We start from the raw sequence: 20085 nt of genomic DNA on the forward strand, positions 1-20085 counted from the left end.
GATCGGATCGGATTAAAATATACCAATTCGAATCCGATCCGAAATCCCAAAATTTTAATAAACACAATCCAAAATCCGATCCAATCGGAAATCTGAAATCTGAAATCCGAAATTGAATGGATCGATATCCGATCCGATCCGAATGAACGGTCTTGTATTCACATGTAGATCTAGTGGCAAAGACACTTTTCTATAACGGTCACGCCTGACAGGCTGACACTGGTCCCACTGCTCCGTTCAAAAAATTTTGGAAGATTTTTTTTAATAGTCTATTGCAAACATTTTTTTTTAAATTATATGACTTTTTCACAGGAGATCACAAAAAATAACTTTGTAAATAAAGTACCGAAGATCTTTATATATTTATTTCTTATATTCTAACTTTAAGTTGTCATTAAAAATTATTTTCTCGAGATGTAAAGCAACCTCTATACAGAAGCGGATCAAGAATTTGAATTTTATGTGTTCGAACTCATTATATTATTAAAGTTATGTGAATATATATGGTATTTTTTTTCTATTTTAAATAATTTTTACATATAAATTTTTGCTTCACGTCAAAAATAATGGATTCAGATGAACCTGATACTGCTACGGTCCGGCCCTGCCTCTACAGCTCGGGAATCAAACCTTTATATATTTTGAATTGTGATAATAAATCGACAGTTGCACAAATTTTGTGTGCGACTTTATAGATTCATTTTTAATAGGTGGCAAAAGAGCTTTATAAGGATAAGAGAGGAAAGTTTTATGCGGGGAAGATGCCGTTAATTTTTGAAAAAATGACAATGTATAATCGCTATAAAAATAATAATCGAAAAAATATATAAAATTATATATATATATATATACACACAAAAAAGTTATACAAATTTTATATATTTTTTTCGACTACCAGATATAAATAATTTTTGGCGCGGGCTAAAAGTGATAATACTCTATCTAGTGAAAATAGCACAAGCTAGCCAGTTTTTGGACTGGTCATTGAAAAAGCCAGCGTTTGCAAAGTCATTGAAAAATAGCCACTATTTTGCTGCAACACGGAAAGTTCCAGCGTAATATATTGGAGATTGATGCACCTGCATATGAACTTCCAGCATATTATGTTGGACCAGTATATTATACTAGAACTCCAGAATATTTACTGGAAGTCCAGTATATCGTACTAGAACTCCAGTATATTATGCTGGAAGTCTAGTATATTATGTTGAAACTCCAGTATATTATACTGGAAGTACAGTGTATTATACTGGAACACCAGTATATTATGCTGGAATATTTTTTGGATTTTGAACAGTATTTTCATTCAGATTTATTTTTACATGAAAAATAGCTAAATTTTAATTACTTTTGAAATTGTGACTATTTTTCAATTACCACTTGTAAATTTGGTTATTTTTGAATTTCACGCTCGACCCAATCATCTCGCAAATTGCAATAAAGAATCAAATGAGGCCATAATTAGTATTATAAAAATATTGTTTTTTTTTTTGTTTTAAACCATGCAATTTCATCACGTTGGCATGCATTCACTATGTCTGATTTCGAATAAAAAATCTGTAGTAATATTTTAAAGTTTGGATTCCCTTCTAATTTTCTATCCTGTATCAGATAAAAGCAAGCTGGGTTCACAAAAAAAATAAATAATAAAAAAATAAAAAAAATCAATGAGTTTAATATCATTACGTACGATCTAAATATACAAAATGGTACAAGTTGGGTATAAATATAAAGGAATGGGATAAAAGTAATATAAAAGGGACAATTGAATATACAGACCACTAGTATTAATGCAACTTAGAATTAACAAAGCTATGAGGCGAATCTGGATTAGTCGGGCACTTATACTAATATCAAACAGGCGCATTTGTATCTATACCCGTTTTTGGGTCACGTTTTAATTTGTGCCCGATTTGCAAAAAAATTGTAAGTCTACCCACTTTTTCGCGTAACTTTAGCATACGGGGCTGAAGAAGCAAAGGCAATTACGCAAAATTTCAGCATTCTAGTAGACGGGCTTGAAGTAGCAAGTGTGCTGAACCAAGCGGGCTGAAATTTTTGTTTGTAATTACTGAACTTAAGCATAGTAGCTGAAGTTTTTTTCTCTATTTGCTGAAGTTTTTGTTTGTAATTGCTGAACTTAAGCATAGCAGCTGAAGTTTTGTTCTTTATTTGCTTACGAGCTCACTTACAAGCTAACTTGTGATTTATTTGCCCACACCATTTGCACAAAATTCCGCGTTCGCCATTGCGGGTATAGTAGGTAAATTTTTTTATTTTTTTGGGGAAAAATATTGCTATTAGATTTAATGTCCATTATTCTCTTTTATTTTTCTCCTTTCTGTAGGTCTTGTTTGGGTTGAGGTTAGTGTGAATAGAGGGAAAAAAAAAAGAGAAGAACAATAGGCTGTCAATGGTTTTTTTTTATTAGTTTATAAGCAAGAAAACATGGAACATATTCAAACATATGGTGATGTAATTTCTTTGTCTCTTTAACCACAAGGTAATCAATTCTTTTGACTTTTAGTACACAATTTTCTGGCTAATACTGCAAATCAATAAATAAACACAAGAGAGAGGACCAGATAAAGGGAATTTCAAATGATTCTTCTCGTATGTCCAAATCTTGATGGATAAATTCTATTATATTTATACTAGTGGCAGGTAATAGGTATGCCGTAAAATTAGTTAAAGTATACTTGAGTTGGTTCGAACACTATAAGATTATAAAAAAAGGTAATTTATAAGGGTATATTTGGAAATTCGCATGGTAATTGAAATTAGTGTAATTACTAGGGTAGTAATTACACAACCTAGGAATTATGACGACATGTTTATTTGTCATAACATAATTACAGTGCAATTGCAAGCGTGTTGTTTGGTTGTACAAGTCATGTAATTACACAGTTAGATCAAATTTTAAATGAAGTAACTATCAAAACTTAAAAGTTAATATAATAAATATATGCATATAAATAGCAACAAGGGTACTCTCTCATCCGACACAGCTTTGTCGAAAAATTTAGTTAAAAATATGTAAATAATTTTTTTTATGTGAAAACCAATGGGTATATTACAATAGGTCGACACTATTTCAAAAATAATGCAAAATAAACATCAATTTGGAAATAAAAGTAAAACTCAACACCACATACATTTGTGTTTATATGCATAAAAATTTTGGTCAACAAAATTTTCATTTGCCTAAAACTCAAAATCAGACCTCAAGTTACACTGTAACATTATGCATGAACAGACTTTGCACAACCAGCTTATGTAGAAAATAAATACATCTTCTCCGCCAATAGGCTCGCGACATCCATGCTATGTTCAACCTAAAACCTATTCCGGCTTCTAAAAAACCAAGAGAGTTACATTGATCCGAAAATGTACAAATTTGCATCAACGTTCCAATGGTTTTTGATCGTTAAATGAAATCTGCTCTAAACGTATCGACTTAGGCCCCATCTGAAGGTAGAGAGTTACATTGATCCGAAATTGTACAAATTTGCATCAACGTTCCAATGGTTTTTGATCGTTAAATGAAATCTGCTCTAAACGTATCGACTAAGGCCCCATCTGAAGGTTGCTGCAAAGCTGTAACAAAAATCAGCTCCATTTTCACCAAACCTTCAAACTGTGGGAAAACTTGAACGATGCAGCCACACTATAGTAACGTTGCTGTTCAGTATATAAAACACTGAAAATTCCAGGAAGCGTAGCAACAAAATTGATTTCTCACCAAAATAGTTTTGCCTGAGTACTGGCACCTAAAGCAACATCTCTCCATCAGGGCCAGTGATCATATTCTCCAAGTCTTCTTGTGACAATAGAGTTTTCTTGCCCAATGCACCGTTCTTATCATATGGCTGAGCCATTTTCCTCAAGAACTGCATCCATGAGACGGAAAGTTTAAGAATCAAGAAGTGTCAGTTCTTCTAATGCAATCAAATTGATGCTTCTGTCCAAGACAATATAAGGAGACAACAGAACAGTCCATTCCCTTAACTAACGTGAGACATTCTAACACCCCCTTCCCCTGCACGCCCAGGGACTAGATATTTGAATCATGAGCAATATAACAGGGCGCACAACATTGGGTAAACCAAGAATAGGGATGTATCTGACTCTAATACCATGTTGAGAAAATGAACTTTGCGCCTAACTCAACCTTAGAAGCTAGCTCGTGCAATGAGAACTGCCCAAAACAATAAACAACAGCACATTCCCTTAACCAGTGTGGTTACATTCTAACACTAACAACTCCAACAACCTAGCCCTTCCCTTGGGACGCTTACGACCGAGCAAAGAAAAGAGAGGACAACGAAAGCAAATTTTCAGTAGGACATAGAGCACATTTGATAATTCACAAAAACTGCAGAAGTTGAACACTCCTAAGTAACAGCAGCGAACAGTTCTCTTGCATCTGAATATTAACAGCGTACAGGAAAGAGGATATACCTCTTTTGCTATATACACGGCCATGTCTGTACTCAAGTTCAAGTGAGCATCCCGTAAATGCGAAAGTATCCATCCAGGCAACTTAGACCGCTTATCATGACGGCTATATCTGATCACAAGATAAAGAGACAAGCATCACAAGCATCTCGTTCCAAAAAAATTTTTGGGTGTGGCTGTGTGTGTGTGTGGGGGGGGTGGGGGTGGGGGGGGGGTTGGACGAACTAGTACATATTCAAGAAACAAAAATCACCAAGGAGGGCTAGCTATTTAATTTTAGGTTAGGATAATAGATAAGAGGTCCTGTAAAACATATAACCAGTTCCTTGTGCATCTTTTGTAAATTCCGTTCCAACTTGTCTTTTCATTAATATTATAGAAATGACCCAGACAAAGAAGCAAACCTTTTGTCAGCAAAAATCATCATGCCATAATCTGCCTTTGAACGGATAACTCGCCCCACACATTGAGCAGCTTGCCTCTGAATATATATGTATATATGGAGTTAATTATATCAAAACGAAGTCCCAAATAAATATTATAAGGACTTGACTGAGTCTGAAAGTACCAAAGCATCAAAGGTAAGAAAATCTCCCTCTTTTATCTGGAAAGTTTCCCTAAGATACTCCAATCGTGCAAGTAATATTCTGCAAATTTAACAAGGTAAAGGTGCAATTTATAGCATTAAATAGATAAGTTCACACGTCTCAATCAGAGAAAAGATTCTCCTATTAAAGAAGATATTCTTTTCATTAATAGATCATAAGGAATATGCTCTTGCAGTTTCTCTCTGATTAAAAAGATAAACATCCATTCATTATTCGATCATAAGAGAACAGTTTCTTTTTGATGAAGCTTATGACTTGAGAACAATTAGCTTAAGGGGTCGTTTGGTTGGGAACAAATTATCCAATGATTAATTATCCCGGGATTAGTTATCCCACCCTCCCATAGGGATAAAAAAATATTATAATCCCGGGATTATCCCGGAATTATTTATACCACGATTTTATCCCAACCAAATATGGGATAAACTCATATTAAATTTAATCCCAGGATTAATCCCACCCCACCAGTGGGATTATACTGGGTTTGTTGTTGTTGATTAATTATCCCTTATCCCTCATACCAAACGAGCCCTAAGTGTATTGATCTTGCTTGTCAGGTGACTCTAATAAGAGGGCAGTATTTTAACTTTTTTAAATTGAGATTTTGGTGATATATAGTCTGGTTAAAAACTGAATTGTGGTCATGGAAGCCAAACCAACCAAATGGACAGCTCTAATAACAGTAAATCCTCTAATTCACATAAAATCCAAGTTAAGTACCTCAGTACATGAAAGTGAAGCATAAGACGTAGAGATATTAACCTGCTTAGTGTATATTGGAAAGGAACACCAAACATGATCACAAGCCTGCCGTAGTGTCTATCAAAGTCTATACCTTCAGCTACTTTTCCCCTGCATAGTAACACAGACATATTTTAAAGCAAAAGGAGAGAAAGAGAGAAAATGCAAACTCAAAAATAAATTAGGCCAAAACCTAACCAAACCAGAAGCATAAATTTTGAAAAGGGTTTGAACTCATTCTTGTCCAAAGATCAGTTTTCCATTTTCAAAAGTTGAGTTAATTCAGTTGCTGACCTGAATTAACCAAACCCGCACGAAGGCCGAAACAAATGAAATACTAACCCCATAGTAATTTTTGTTTGGCAAAGAAGAAACATGCAAGGAAGAAGTACAAAATTGTTAAATGCATAAACACGAAAAAAAATTCACCTAGCAACCGAGAAGAAAACAGCACCCCTCCCACTATCACAAGCCCTGCGATAATTATCCAAAGCCAATGTAGTCTCTACAACATCCTGGGTCTCAATAAATACGAGTTTATGTTGCATTATATCCTGCATCATATAACGTCGATAAGAAAAAACAGTAGAGAGAAGGAGCCACATGTGTTTGCTAAGGCATAGTCATAAAGCATTAATCTCATCAGTTCATATAAAATAAAAGGTATACTGGCACCTTTAATATTCCTGATTCATGCCAACTATTGACGATTCCATCCATATAAGAGTAACTGACAAAGAAACAGACAACGCCATCTGGAACGACAGACACCATTTCTAGCAAAAGCTTCCCATAATTTTTCTCGACGCCAGGATCACTTCTCAGATCATACTTTGTGCTTACTGGAAGCTGATCACTGAAATTAACACAAATACAGAACAGATAACATATACCAAACCCGAAGGGGGTGGGGGTTGAGACTAGTATAATTATAGGGTCAACAACTGGTTCAAAGATTTACCTTCCCCGTGTAAGGACCATTGGGCATATGCAATCCCTTGTCAAAGACATCTTGAAGCTTCGACTGACTACCGGATTGAAATTGAGAAGACGCGGGTAGAGATCAATGGGACTAAGGGTCCCGGAGGTAATAACAACAGACTGGAATCGTTCAAAAACGGGCTTTATGGCGAGAGAAGCATCATGACAGGTAAGCTGGCATGCCAAATTATTTCTGAGGTAAGGAAATTGAACACTAATAGTAAAACAACTACTGAAAGATCACTGTCGACTGAGACATCTTTATAGTTGAATGTATTTCGATATAGTAATAGTAACAATATTCTTAGAAACAAATTTTTCATTACAGAACACGGATTACTATTAGACTAATTGAGACAATCATTAAAAGGAAAATAATATTAGTCAAAGCAAGACAAATGGACGCCATTCTCGGATAGATACGGGGTGGCATAATAGTAAGTGCCTGAAGAACAACTAACAAAACAAGAGCACTAGAAATATCCAATATCTCCATGATAAAATGTTCAGAAGAAACTAAGAACAATAATCTCTGATACAGATAAATCAATGGGAAAATAACATTTTTGGGCCGCCCAAAAAAAAAAGAAGCCCGCAAATGTATATGTTTTCTATATTAAGTGTAAATATGTTTTGTATATTTGAGCTACCGCCTGTAATTATTCTCGGCTGTCGGGCTAAAAATGGAAAAAAAACCCAAATTAAATCAAGAGATATATGTTGCAAACTTAGACTAGCTTGAGGTATGATAAGACAAATACGTCCATAGTTGACTCATGAGCAGCAAACACGCACCTGAAGAACAGGATCAGGAATATGTGGCATTCTCTCGTCAAAAGGTTCAATTATAATTGAAAAGCCCCGAGAGTACGTCCCTACCAACGTTGCAAGGTCACAAATAGTTTGCACATGCAGAAACTCATCTGTATCAGTTATCTCCAGGGTTAACATAAGAGAGTGAAGCCTATCATAACAAAATTTTAACATCTTTTGGTCGATTCCAACTTGTGTAGTAATAGAAGCAACAAAGGCAACAGGACCCTCCTTTTCCACATTTTCAGTGTCAAGACGCCCTTTAAGATACTGGACAAATCTTCGCAAAACAGATAAGAAGTGCTCCGCTCGCCTTATATTTCCAGGCACCGCTTCCTTCATGATGTCATCAGGCAAGGCAGGATTAGCAAGCCATACATCCTGAGCTATAACAAAGAAGAAATAGATGAGCGAACACCTCGGTTAATATCACTAATACATGATTAGAAGTACACAGTCAACAGACAATATATTCAAAATACCAGGCAGTCTTTGTGCTAGACCCTCAACAAGACGATTATACTCTGCTCGCAATCGACCAGCATCAGTGGCCTTCAGCCTTCCTACCATGCAAGATGTTAGACAAACATGGTATTCAGCACTTGTCTACTTTTCTTTTCTTCTTCTTTACGTATTTTCCTTTTTGGGGCTTGTGGGGAGGGGGTTATAGATTATAACAGATGATAACATCATATATACTATGGCTGAACAATCTCCGAGGTACTCCAAATATGCCAAAACTTAACCAAAAGAACTGCAGCATAAGTAAAGAATTCAAATGGTATTAGCAAATTTATACTTCCATTTTGTGTACGTAAGAATATGCAAACTATGGTTCAGCATGAAGGGGGGCAGAGGCGGACCTTCAGTGGAGGGTGCAGGGTCACCGGAACCTGTTAGGTTCGGCAAAAACCATGTATATACAGATTTTTTGTGTACTGTATATCCAGATAGGACCCCTTAAATAATTTAATTGGACCCCCTGAAAAACAAAAGCTGGACGGCAACAGTGGTTGAGCTGCTAGTTTAAGCACCTTTCTAGCTTTCCTTACCATTCGGTCTAGTGTTCTAGACCTAGTTCAAGCAAAATTAGCATTTTTTTCCTTTCTTCTTTTGTTTTCTTTTACATTTTTGGATTCGATGATAGTTTATGTCCTCTAACCTTGCAGATTTTGAAACCTTGGCCTCTTACGCAAAATTGAAGGCTTCATTACAGACCTAGTAAACCAGTTTTGTCAAAATGTTTTATAACAAAATACTGATATATATATAAACTAAGAAAAATTAAAGCAGCAGTGTCCGGCGACACCGTTTCTATCAACATTGCTTCCTACAACACCTATTTTGCAAAGTAATCTTTCACTCTTTGCTTAGTGCTTTTTCTTTCTTTAAAAATTTCTGGTTGTTTATATATTGCGGATAAGTTGTCATACTTATTAATTTCTTAAAGAACAGCACACCAAATTTTATCGTTAATTATTGGTTATCGTTAATTATTGGCATATTTAAGTTTAGTGGTGCCTCCGTCGCGCTCAAATCCTAGGTCCTCCTATGAAGGGGGGTATGAACACAAAATGTCCCGGTGATAATCACTAAAATCAACATTATAGTATAGAACAAGAATTTAAATTTTGTGGGGCTAAATGCAAAACAAACAACATCAACATGCGAAGTTAAGCATTGCCGGTGCAGGAAGATAACAAGTAGCACTCATAAGAAGCTTACCTAACGTAACAATTACCTTTCAATTTCCTGAGACATCCTACTGAGATTCCTTGTTGCCCCTTCAAGCGTCTGCTTCCTCACACTAACACTAAGTGCCTCAATGCATACATTGTCTATATTATGGGCCTCATCAAACACCACAACACACTCTCTCTCCATCTCCTTTGATATAATACCAGCAACCTTGGGATCAAGCAGGTATTGGTAGCTATAAACCACAACATTTGCCTGCTGCACCATATGCCGCGCTAAAAAGTATGGGCACCAACCTTTTTCCTTACCGTACATCCTTAACTCCTGCAACAATACAGTTTAATCATCTAACAAGACCATATGCAAACTTGAGCACCTCCATCAACAGAGAAGAATACAGAGTACAAAACTTGACTAGAGCAAAAAATTCTAGTCAAGAATCAATCTTTAGAGCATAGAATGCAATTGCCAAACAAATATATCTCATTTCGCCACTGCAAATACAAGCACTTCTCGAGCCAAATTGAATAGGATACACCGGATGCCTTTGTATCCTCCAAAAAAATCATTGCCAAACAATGAGCTCCTGCACGAATGGAGACTAACCGTCTTACATGGATATATGCAAACTCGAGCACCCCCGTTATCAGAGAAAATATCAACAACAAAACTTGATTCAAACATAGACAGAGAAATTACTGGTCAAGAATCAGTCCATGAAGCATGGGATGCAGTGCAAAAACTAGTCACATCTCTTCACCACTGCAAATTTAAGCGCTTCTTTATAACCCAGTTCTATTTCTAACAATCTTACAGGAACATATGCAAACTTGGGCACCCACTTTAACACAAAAACATAAGCAATCAAACTTGACTCAATAATTACAGTAAAAGTTCTAGTCAAGGATCAGCCGTTAGACCATAGAATGCAATGAAAAAACAAGTGTTATCTCTCTTCCCGTTGCAAATTCAGGTGTTTCTCTATGACCCCTTCTCAAACCAAAGTAGATTAGACACAATTGTCATTGCATCCTTCACAAAGAGCAATATCAACAATGACCAATTTGTTTCCCAGCTGGTGCAAGAAAAAAAGTGTCTTTTTCCTAACTGTGCCTATGTGAGCTTCATAAAAGCATAAGTAGATGAAATGGGACTGTTCCAATAGGTTGATGGAAGCTTAAAAATAGTCTAACTTTGAATCAGATTCATATAGCCAAACTCCAACTTATTTTAATAACTAGAGGGCCAATGGTAGGCTGCGTACGACAGACCTTTGTGGTCCGGCCCTTCCCCGGACACCGCGCATAGCGGGAGCTTAGTGCACCGAGCTGCCCTTTAGAGGGCCAATGGCGCAAGGCTCCAAACTCAGTGGATAATGAGTCCGCCCCACTTATCATTCATGATTCACCACTTATAAACACCACACTTTCGTCTGCGACATGGTTGAAATCCGTGAAGTGCGCCTAACCCAAACACCACGCACTAAACTCATATCACCATACCAAATCATGGAGGCGTCCAACTCCAACTAATTTGGCATCAAAGCATAATCAATAATGGAGTTTAAGTTGCATACACTGTTGGTGTAAAAAATATTCACACACAATCAGGTCATTTAAAAATGGCACGTAACCTACTATATAACTTAAATTACACTGATGGTGTAAAAATAATTACAATGTCGGCACATATAACTTATGATTGAAGCATTAATCAGTAGCATCCAATAAATATAAGTTTCCAACTATAACAAGTTAAATTACAATGATGCGGTCAAAATTCATTACATTGTAGGTGCATATAACTCAAAATACCTGCAAAGTATAAACACCAGCAGGCAAAGTGGAAGTACCAGCCTTATCAGCAGCATCATAATTCTCAAAAAATGAACAAGTTGGAACATTAGGGTTTTCAATAGCAAGTGCTCTAACCCAACTAGCAGTCAATTTCCTACAACCAGCATCAACAGAATCCCTATTCTCAGCAGAAACCACATTTGGGTTCACACACAAATTCTTCCTAGATGAAAGCCCGATTGCCAGCATTCGGGCCCCCGGCCCGAACTGCTGTAACTGATAATTATACAATAATTTAAGCTCAGCTAATGTTTTTTCCATCTCATGTACAGTTCTTGTACAATAAAGAAGCTTAATTGGGCTTGAGGGTTTTGAAAGTCTGTAACTTGTGATTAAAGAAAGTAAAGCTATGGTTTTTCCAGTTCCTGTTGGCATTTCAAGAAGACAATGGCCTTTTGCATCTAAAGCTCTTTTGAGTTCTAACATGTATGAGTATTGTTCTGGGTATATGTTGTCATATGGGAAGTACACTGTTATGTCTTCTAATTGGAATTTCATGACTTGGGTTTTGGTTTTTTCTTGTTTTTTGATCAAAAAGATTGAATCTTTGTAGCTTTTTTTTGGGTTTTTGATCAAAGAGATTGAATCTTGGTAGGGTCTTTTGGAGAATAAAGAGGAAAATTTGAGACCCTAATGGAGGAGTGAAGCGGAGAGGAAGTGAGGGGGGTGGGTTATGATTTTTGGTGTATGACTAATGAGGAATATATATAAAAAAAATATAAGGGATAATAAACCAATTTACTTTGTCAAACTAAAAAAATTAATAAGTTTATTAAAATGTAGAAAGATGGAACTCGTAATGTATTACTTTTGGCTTGTTTTTGATTTAAAAACATTTTTAATGCTTGCGAAACATCAAAACAAGCCCCCCCCCCCCCAAAAAAAAAATTTAAATTGTTTTGACAAATTTTTATGTCTATCTAAATTACTTTATAATTAATTGTATGGGTCAAAAGCTATTTTTAGAATATTTAAGCCAAAATAGTACTAAGGAAAAAGTTCTCAAGTTGTTGTTGATCAAAATAGACCAAGAAGCGGCGAAGTCTGAGACCAAGAAGCGGCGAAGTCTGAAGTCGAATTGTCAACAAAGGCCGAAGTGGAGGTGTCAACAATGTTAGGGTTTTTTAGGAACATGTTCTATGAATAGAAAAATACACAATGATATGGGACGGATAATATTCATTTGTAAAAAAACACACTTTGACTTGAAAAAAAGAATCGGATCTCATTGCTAATATACAAACATCACCTTTTCGCTAAAATTCTTGTCAGAAAGAACATCCACTTATTCCATCTTTTCCTGGGTGACTCATTGATTCTATTAACTTAAATGTCATTTATTGCTATTCATTGATATTGAATGCTATACTGCCTTTGATTTCTAGAATATTTATTGCATGCTACCGTCAATGTTCAACTATATTTTCGTAGTATTTGTGGCCCTTTTAAGAACTTCATCTTAGATATATTATTATTAGCTAAGATTAGCCATTATTTATACAAACTTAATTATTTGAACCAAGATCTATATTTTTTGGTCAAACAGTAATAACTTTCTTTCATTTTGAGCATGTGACCAATATTTTTATAAACTATAGTAATATATTTAATATATATAGAAAATTCTCTGTTTTTATTTGGTCTGCTTTCTTATGATTCTATGTTGAATATTTTAAATTTATTTAAGCAAATGCTCCTTTGCGTAAACTATTTTATTAAAAATAAAGTAGTGAAAGTATGTAATTTAAAATTTATAAAAAAAAAACTTTCTTTCCTTTTGTGTATGTGACCAATTTTTTTTAAAACTTACAGTAATATTTAATATATAGAAAATCTCTCCTTTTTTATTTTTTTATTTTGGTTTGCCTTTTTACTATTTCATTTCGAATATTTTATACCATTTATTTATTTAAGCAAACGCTCTTTTGAGTAAATTTTTATTAAATATAATAAAGCGTGAAAATATTTAACTTTAAAATTGTGAATCATCAAATGCGAACATATAAACTGCGTTAAAATGAGAGATATAATGCTTGTAGTGCTAAATGGAGCATTTATATGTAGGCCGCATTAATGACGCAATTTATAAATCGCATTACTTTAATTAAGCTAATATGACTCATAAATCACATCACTTATTCCTAACCTTAATTAAGCTAATACAACAACAACAACTCAGTATAATCTCATAAGTAGGGTCTGGGTAGAGAGGTTGTTTCCAATAGACCCTCGGCATCCTTCCCTCCAAGAACTCCCTACCTTGCTCTTGGGGTGACTCGAACTCACAACCTCTTGGCTGGAAGTAGAGGGTGCTTACCATCACAACAACTCACGTTGTCTAACCTTAATTAAGCTAATACGACTCATAAATTGCATTCACTTATTACTAATTATAAATTGCATTCACTTATTGCGACTTATACAGTTATACTCCCATGAATAAATATTACCCTTCCGATCTAATTTATGTGAATTTGTTTGACTGGACACGGAGCTTAAGAAAAAATGAAGACTTTTGGAATTTGTGGTCATAAACAAATCAAAAATGAACCAGAGTTAAGGGTGTCAATTTGAGCCCAAACTCATCTAACCCGCCCAACCCGCCCAGAGATTAATGGGTTGGGTTACAAACATTTTAGCTCATAGTTCAATTTAGGTTGAGCCCAAGTTAATCCATTGTATTTTATAGCCCATTTTGACCCATTAAGCAGCCTAAATACAACCCATGAAACTCATCCAAAAGAAAATGTATCTCAACCCAACTTATATAGAAATTTATTTAGTTGCCCCAATTTTACTTTTTTTTTTTTGGTATTTTAAATTTTATGATTTTTTGTTTTTATGCACCATTTACTTACCTTGTCCCCGCAAAACCCCCCTCCCGTCAAAAAGAAAATTTTTACTTTTTTTTTTGTATTTTTAGTTTTCTGTTTTTTTTTCTGCACCACAAACCCCCCTCCCCCATCCCCTAAAAAAAAAATGTATTTTCAATTTTCTGTTTTTTTCGTTTTTCTGCATCACCCACCCGCTCGCCTCCCCCTCCCCCAACCCTACCCCACCATCAAATATTTTTTTGACTTACACATTTTAAGGCAAAAGGCTTTTTTTTATGCAAGATGAGCATTATTCTAAAATATGGGTCAAGTTGGGCGGGTTGGGTTATGACCCATTGTTTAGCCCATCTTGACCCAACCCATCTTAGCCCAAGTACACTTTGGGTTGGGTTGGGCAATGACCCATTTATTGATCTAACCCATCTTGACCCGTCCAAATTCAACACAATCCGCCCATTTGCCACCCTTACCCAGAGTATTTGTGTGATTATAAAAGCTTCTCATTAGGGTTAGAATTGTAAGTTTAAGCTAAATTGTTACCGAATTTAGAGAGGTATTATTCTTTTTTAAACCGACCAAAAATAAATTGGTTTCGACAATCCAAGAGGGTGTTTGGCTAAACTTATAAGCTAGTCAAACTGGCTTATAAACACTTTTTGGCATATTTGCGCGTTTGGTAAAATTAAAAGTGCTTATAAGTTAAGTGCTTATAAGCCAAAAATAAGCTAAAAGCCATAAGTTGGTCTCCCCCAACTTATCAAATTTCAGCTTATAAACACTTTTGGTTTGGCCAAAATATTTACTATTCTATCCCTAAAATAATTCTTTTTAAACAAAACTCTTCGTATACCCAGTTCTTCAACTGTTTATTATTAATTTCAATACTTTTATCCAAACACGTAACTGCTTATTTTGTAAATCAGATTCATCATTTAAAAATATTTTTCAGCGGCTAGGCTAATGCTTATCCGCTACTCTAAATCGGCTAAGCCAAACGTGGTCTTACAATATACTACTATTCTTTAGTCTTTACTCTTTACTAATGAAACAAACCAATTGCAACTGTTCACCAAAAGCTTCTCTTGTATGCTTCTCTAAATTATTCAAGACTATGGCAAATAGGAAGCATTACACTGCTGTTATTTCTCTTTCTAGAGAAATGCAGAAATTTGGGATTGCTGTTGATGTAAGCTTGGTCAGTGGGAAAAGGTTAAGACATTGTTCTCTGAGATGGTGAGCCTTAATATTTATCCAGATGTGCGCAACTTCACCGCGGTGATAGATGGACTATGCAAAGAAGGGAGAGTTGAAGATGCTGAGGAAGTAATGAAACACATGGTCGGAAAAGGTGTAGAGCCTAATATTTTCACCTACAATGTGATAATGGATGGATATTGCTTGCGTGGTCAAGTGGATAGAGCGAGGAGAATTTTTGATTTCATGATTGGTGAGAACATTGAGCCTGACACTATTAGCTATAACATACTAATAAATGGGTACTGTAAGAAAAAGAAGTTGGCTGAGGCCATGCAATTGTTTCATGAAATTTCTCAAAAGGGGTCAAAACCTGATGTTTTTACCTACAATACTATCTTGCATGGCTTGTCATTAATGGTTTGTGCAAAAATGGTAAACACGATAAAGCTCATACTATTTTTGAGAAGCTTTCTTTAATTGGATTGGTTCCGAATGCGAGAACATACACTACAATGATAATTGGATTTTGTCTCAAAGGGATGTTAGACGAAGCTAAAGATATGCTAAGAAAAATGGAAGGCAACGGTTGTTTGCCCAACAATGTCACTTACAATGTTATTGTGCAAGGATTTCTCAGGTGCAATAGAATTAAAGCTGACAAGATCAACCCCATCCTTCTATTCATTAACCATATAGTATGAATTATTTTGGTTTTCCTGGCATTGAAATGAAAATTGTTTAACCCTGACAGAATATACTATAGATGGATGGTAAACATCATATTAAAATTATTTAAGAATATATTTTTGGAGGTTTTTATATGAGCCAAGAGTACTGGATGCTTATTTGGAATTGACATTCTCATAGAACAGTAATATGTAAATGAACCGCTGCTGAAATTGGATGCTATATCTCTCAATGATCAGGTTGCTTACTCACTGTGGTGGAAGCATCAGAAAGACGGGGAGTTTACTGTAAAAATATGTTATAAAAATCTTTTGAGGAATATGGGAGGCACTCAAAAGGACTGGCCATGGAAAACATTTGGAAGAGCCACCTGTTTCACTTGGATCGCTACTCACGAAGCTTGTTTAACCCATGACAACTGAAAAGAGGTTTTGTTTTGTGCAACAGATGCTTTCTGTGTGGAAATGCCAATGAAGCAGTAAATTATCTACTGCATCACTGTACCTTCTCTAGGCAGATCTGGACAATGTTTTTGCCATTTTTGGTGTCCAACGGGTCATGCCAGGATGCATTAAGCAGCTGGTAGTCTGGTACGAGCAGTCTTCATCAAAGGACATACTGGACTGCTATTCCTTCTTGCATTTTCTGGTCTATTTGGATGGAGAGGAATGATAGATGTTTCAACGACAAGAGAAGCAAGAATAAAAAGGTATAGCGAGAGTGGATCACCTTGCCTTAGACCCTTTTAGAATAGGGAAAATAAATTCTACAGTACCATTGACGATGATAGATACTCTAACAGTAGTAATACAATACTTTATCCTTTACAATACTTTGACAATGTAAACTGGGAATTCTTATTCAGGCTAATGGTTATGGTATTTGGAGCCAGTGTTTTGGAGAGCGAAGCGGAAAAAAGCGAGGAGGCCTCTCTTCACCGAAGCGAGAAGTGCAAAGCAAAGCGCGCTTTTTTCATGGGAAGCGCAATTTAAAACATAAATAAAAAATATTAAATAGGCATAGATAAATGACCAAGAACTCAATAAAAATAACATATTAAGCAAATGTTTCAATTCTTAAAATAACGGACTTTTGTGCTACTGCCAATTGCAACTCCATATGCCCAAGCTCGATCTTTATTTTGGCTTGATGCCGGTGGCGGGGTTGGCCTGTTGATATTTTGCTGTGGGTTGTTAGTGGTTTATGTAGTTTCCTCACTATTTCCTATGGTAGTATTGCTGTTTATTGTTATTGATTTTACATCTATTTTTCTATTTCTTATGATGTTGTTACTATTTTTATAGCTTCTATTGCTGTCATTGATCTATTGTCTATTATTTATTTTTCTTCTTCTCAAGCTGAGGGTCTTTCGAAATAGCCTCTCTACCCCTCCGGGGTAGGGGTAAAATCTAAAATTTTATATCTTCTTGTTGAATATTTTCCCTTATGTTGTCTTAATCCTCTACTTAGTTTTTACATTTGGTGGATCTTTTGTGGGGTACTTGAAGTAAAGGTGCTTTATGTTGTAGAGAACTGTTGGTTAAAAAGGGTTAGACCCTTTTAAGTGAAAGTAAGTCTAGGACTGTCAATTTCTGTGATCTAAGCTCCTATTGGATTAAATACGAACTGATTATGCGATATATGTAGTTTTAGTCTTTAGTGCAAGACATTATGCTCTGCTAATGTATCCAAATTTGTACTGTTATCTGTCTAAATCCAAAATATGTTGTTCTTAGACAAAATGCAAGGAGGAGTTCAAGCAATTGTTTTTCTTGGAAATGTACTCAAGAATGCTGTTTTACGACATGTTCACTTAGTGAATCCAGTAAGCGGCCACTTATGCTTCACGTCATGAATCGACTTCAGCTGCTCGTATGGAAGAACATGGTTTTGAAAGCACTACATATCTGACATGGTAAAGGCACTGATGGTTCTCTGCTCTGGTGCACTACAGATGATACTCCTTATGATGCTGTGCAGTCGGCTAGTATCTTCATGCTTTATCTAAAATGTCTTTGCATCTCACCATTGACATTGCGCACATAGAATATTTACATATATGTATTTATATGCACACTTATGTAATGTTGCTTCTGTACGATAGACCCTTACGGTCCGGCGCTTCCCCGGACCGCACATAGCGGGAGCTTAGTGCACCGGGCTGCCCTTTTTGCATCGGGCTGCCCTTTTTGATTGGTTGCTTTGACGCATATGACACTATAATGTTGGAGTCTTGGTGGTTTGAGACCCGGGGAAAATAAATCAATTGCTGGAATAAAGAAGAGATATCAACCACTTCTTAAAGATAACAGCTTCTTCTTGGCTGGCTTTTAAAGTTGGTCATGCTACTGGGATTTTACTGGGTCGTCGTTGTTGTTATTTATTTATGTAACGTTACTAGTTTTATTTAAAACTTAAATATATGTTTAGAATTCTAACTGAAATACCTTTCATGAGATAAGATACTTTTTCTAATTGGCCTTAATCAACCTCTATGAATTGGGTCTTCCTTGGAAGTGACTTACTGTATCTATTTGCAGTATACGTTTTGGCTTTCTTGTCTATTGAAGAAAGTTGTCTCTTTTTCTCTTCTAAACTGTATACATGCAATATTTCTTTAAGAACAATACTCTTTAACGTTTCAAGGTTTTCTTTCAATTCTGTCTTTCTATTTTTCTGATACATGCATGTCACTTGCAGATTACTGCATCAGGCACATTTCAGTCATTGATCACACTGGCATCGTAGGTATTATGTTCGTCGGAGACATTGTCCGTGCTGTTGTAAGTGAGCATAGGGATGAGCTGAATTGTTTAAGAGACTAATACAAGGAGGTTATTTTTGATGCTATGTTGCGCGGACTCTCTAAAATGTAGCCTCACTCGTGTCGGATCCTTCAAAAATGCTCTACTTTTCGAGGATCCGACACGTATCCGGCCACATTTTCGGAGAGTCTGAGCAACATAGATTAGATGATGACAAGAAATAAATGGATCATGGCCAATATCAGCATGCTTGAGTCTGCTGGCAGTTGTTTAAGATGGCAGTTTCTTTAAACAAAATAAAAGGTTTTTCATCTTGTTTTAAGGCATTAATATTGATATATCCTTAAGAGCGTTTTGTGGTTCTTTACATTGTTTGAACTTTGAAGGAAAATAGCACGGGCTAGCCAGTTTTCGGTCTGGTCATTCAAAAATAGCCAGCGTTGCAAAGTCATTGAAAAATAGCTACTATTTTGTTGCATAACACAGAAAGTTCTAGTATAATATACTGGAGATAGGTGCACTTGTGTATGAACTTCCAGCATATTATGCTGGAACTCCAACACGCGGAAAGTTCTAGTATAATATATTGGAGATTGGAGCACCTGTGCTTCAATCTCCAGTATATTATGCTGGACCGGTATATTATACTGGAACTCTAGTATATTATACTTGAGTATTTTTCCGGATTTTGAACAGTGTTTTTGCTTAGATTTATCTTTACATGAAAAGTAGCTAAATTTCGATTACGTTTGAAACTGTGGTTATTTTTGAATGACCACTTGTAAATCTGGTTATTTTTGAATTTCTTTCGATTTTTTCTATACCCAGAACTCGAATTAAAGACCTTTGATTAACGATGAAGAATCCTATTTATGCCCCTTCAGAACTTTCTTTTAAGATCATGCCGTTCACAAGATCCACAATATCTTTTGTTTGAAAATGTGTTGCTCCAAATCTAGAATTAAATTAAAAAAACAATTTTTTTAATCAAGAATTAGGGGATACTTGGAGTTGTATGAGTTGTTATAGCTGATTTTCGAGCTAATATATCACTTAATCCAACAACAATATCAAATCTAGTGTAATTCTAAAGTGGGGTTTGAAAAGGGTAATGTGTAGGTAGATTTTATCCCTAACTTGTGAAGGTAGAGAAATTGTTTTCCATAGACCCTCGGCTCAAAGGAAGTGAAAAGGAAGCAACAAATCACTTAGTGGGCGTTTGGACATAAGAATTGTAAAATCCCAAAAAAGGGTGAAATTCTTTTTCAAGTTAAAATGGTATTTGAATTTTATAGTTGTGCTTGAACATGAATAGAATTTTGGGTTTTTTTTTGAAGATTTATGAGTGAAAATTTTGAAAAAAATAGTTTTTTTTGGAGTTTTTCAAATTTTCGAAAATTTCTAAATTGCATCTTCAAGTGAAATTTGAAAATTTTATGAACAAACG

At 35.5% G+C, this 20085-nt stretch overlaps 1 protein-coding gene across 3 annotated transcripts; it reads right to left on the minus strand.

Moving 5' to 3' along the window:
* Positions 1 to 3135: 3135 nt before the first annotated feature.
* Positions 3136 to 11827, minus strand: LOC104235241 (general transcription and DNA repair factor IIH helicase subunit XPD). 3 transcript variants are annotated; one of them, XM_009788962.2, is made up of 13 exons: positions 11114 to 11827; positions 9343 to 9623; positions 8084 to 8160; positions 7584 to 7987; positions 6769 to 6962; positions 6483 to 6663; positions 6237 to 6361; positions 5829 to 5918; positions 5027 to 5105; positions 4863 to 4939; positions 4462 to 4570; positions 3743 to 3890; positions 3136 to 3597 (listed from the first exon to the last, which is right to left on the minus strand). In XM_009788962.2, exons 1-12 carry the CDS (start codon positions 11651 to 11653, stop codon positions 3771 to 3773), a joined length of 2277 nt encoding a protein of 758 aa, XP_009787264.1. In that variant the 5' UTR covers positions 11654 to 11827; the 3' UTR covers positions 3136 to 3597; positions 3743 to 3770. The 3 variants fall into 3 exon arrangements, with proteins under 3 accessions (XP_009787264.1, XP_009787263.1, XP_009787262.1); XM_009788961.2 differs by having other exon boundaries at positions 3136 to 3667; XM_009788960.2 differs by having other exon boundaries at positions 3136 to 3890.
* Positions 11828 to 20085: the final 8258 nt, after the last annotated feature.

Source organism: Nicotiana sylvestris, chromosome 2 (genome assembly GCF_000393655.2).
Source record: "Nicotiana sylvestris chromosome 2, ASM39365v2, whole genome shotgun sequence".
Lineage (NCBI taxonomy): Eukaryota > Viridiplantae > Streptophyta > Magnoliopsida > Solanales > Solanaceae > Nicotiana > Nicotiana sylvestris.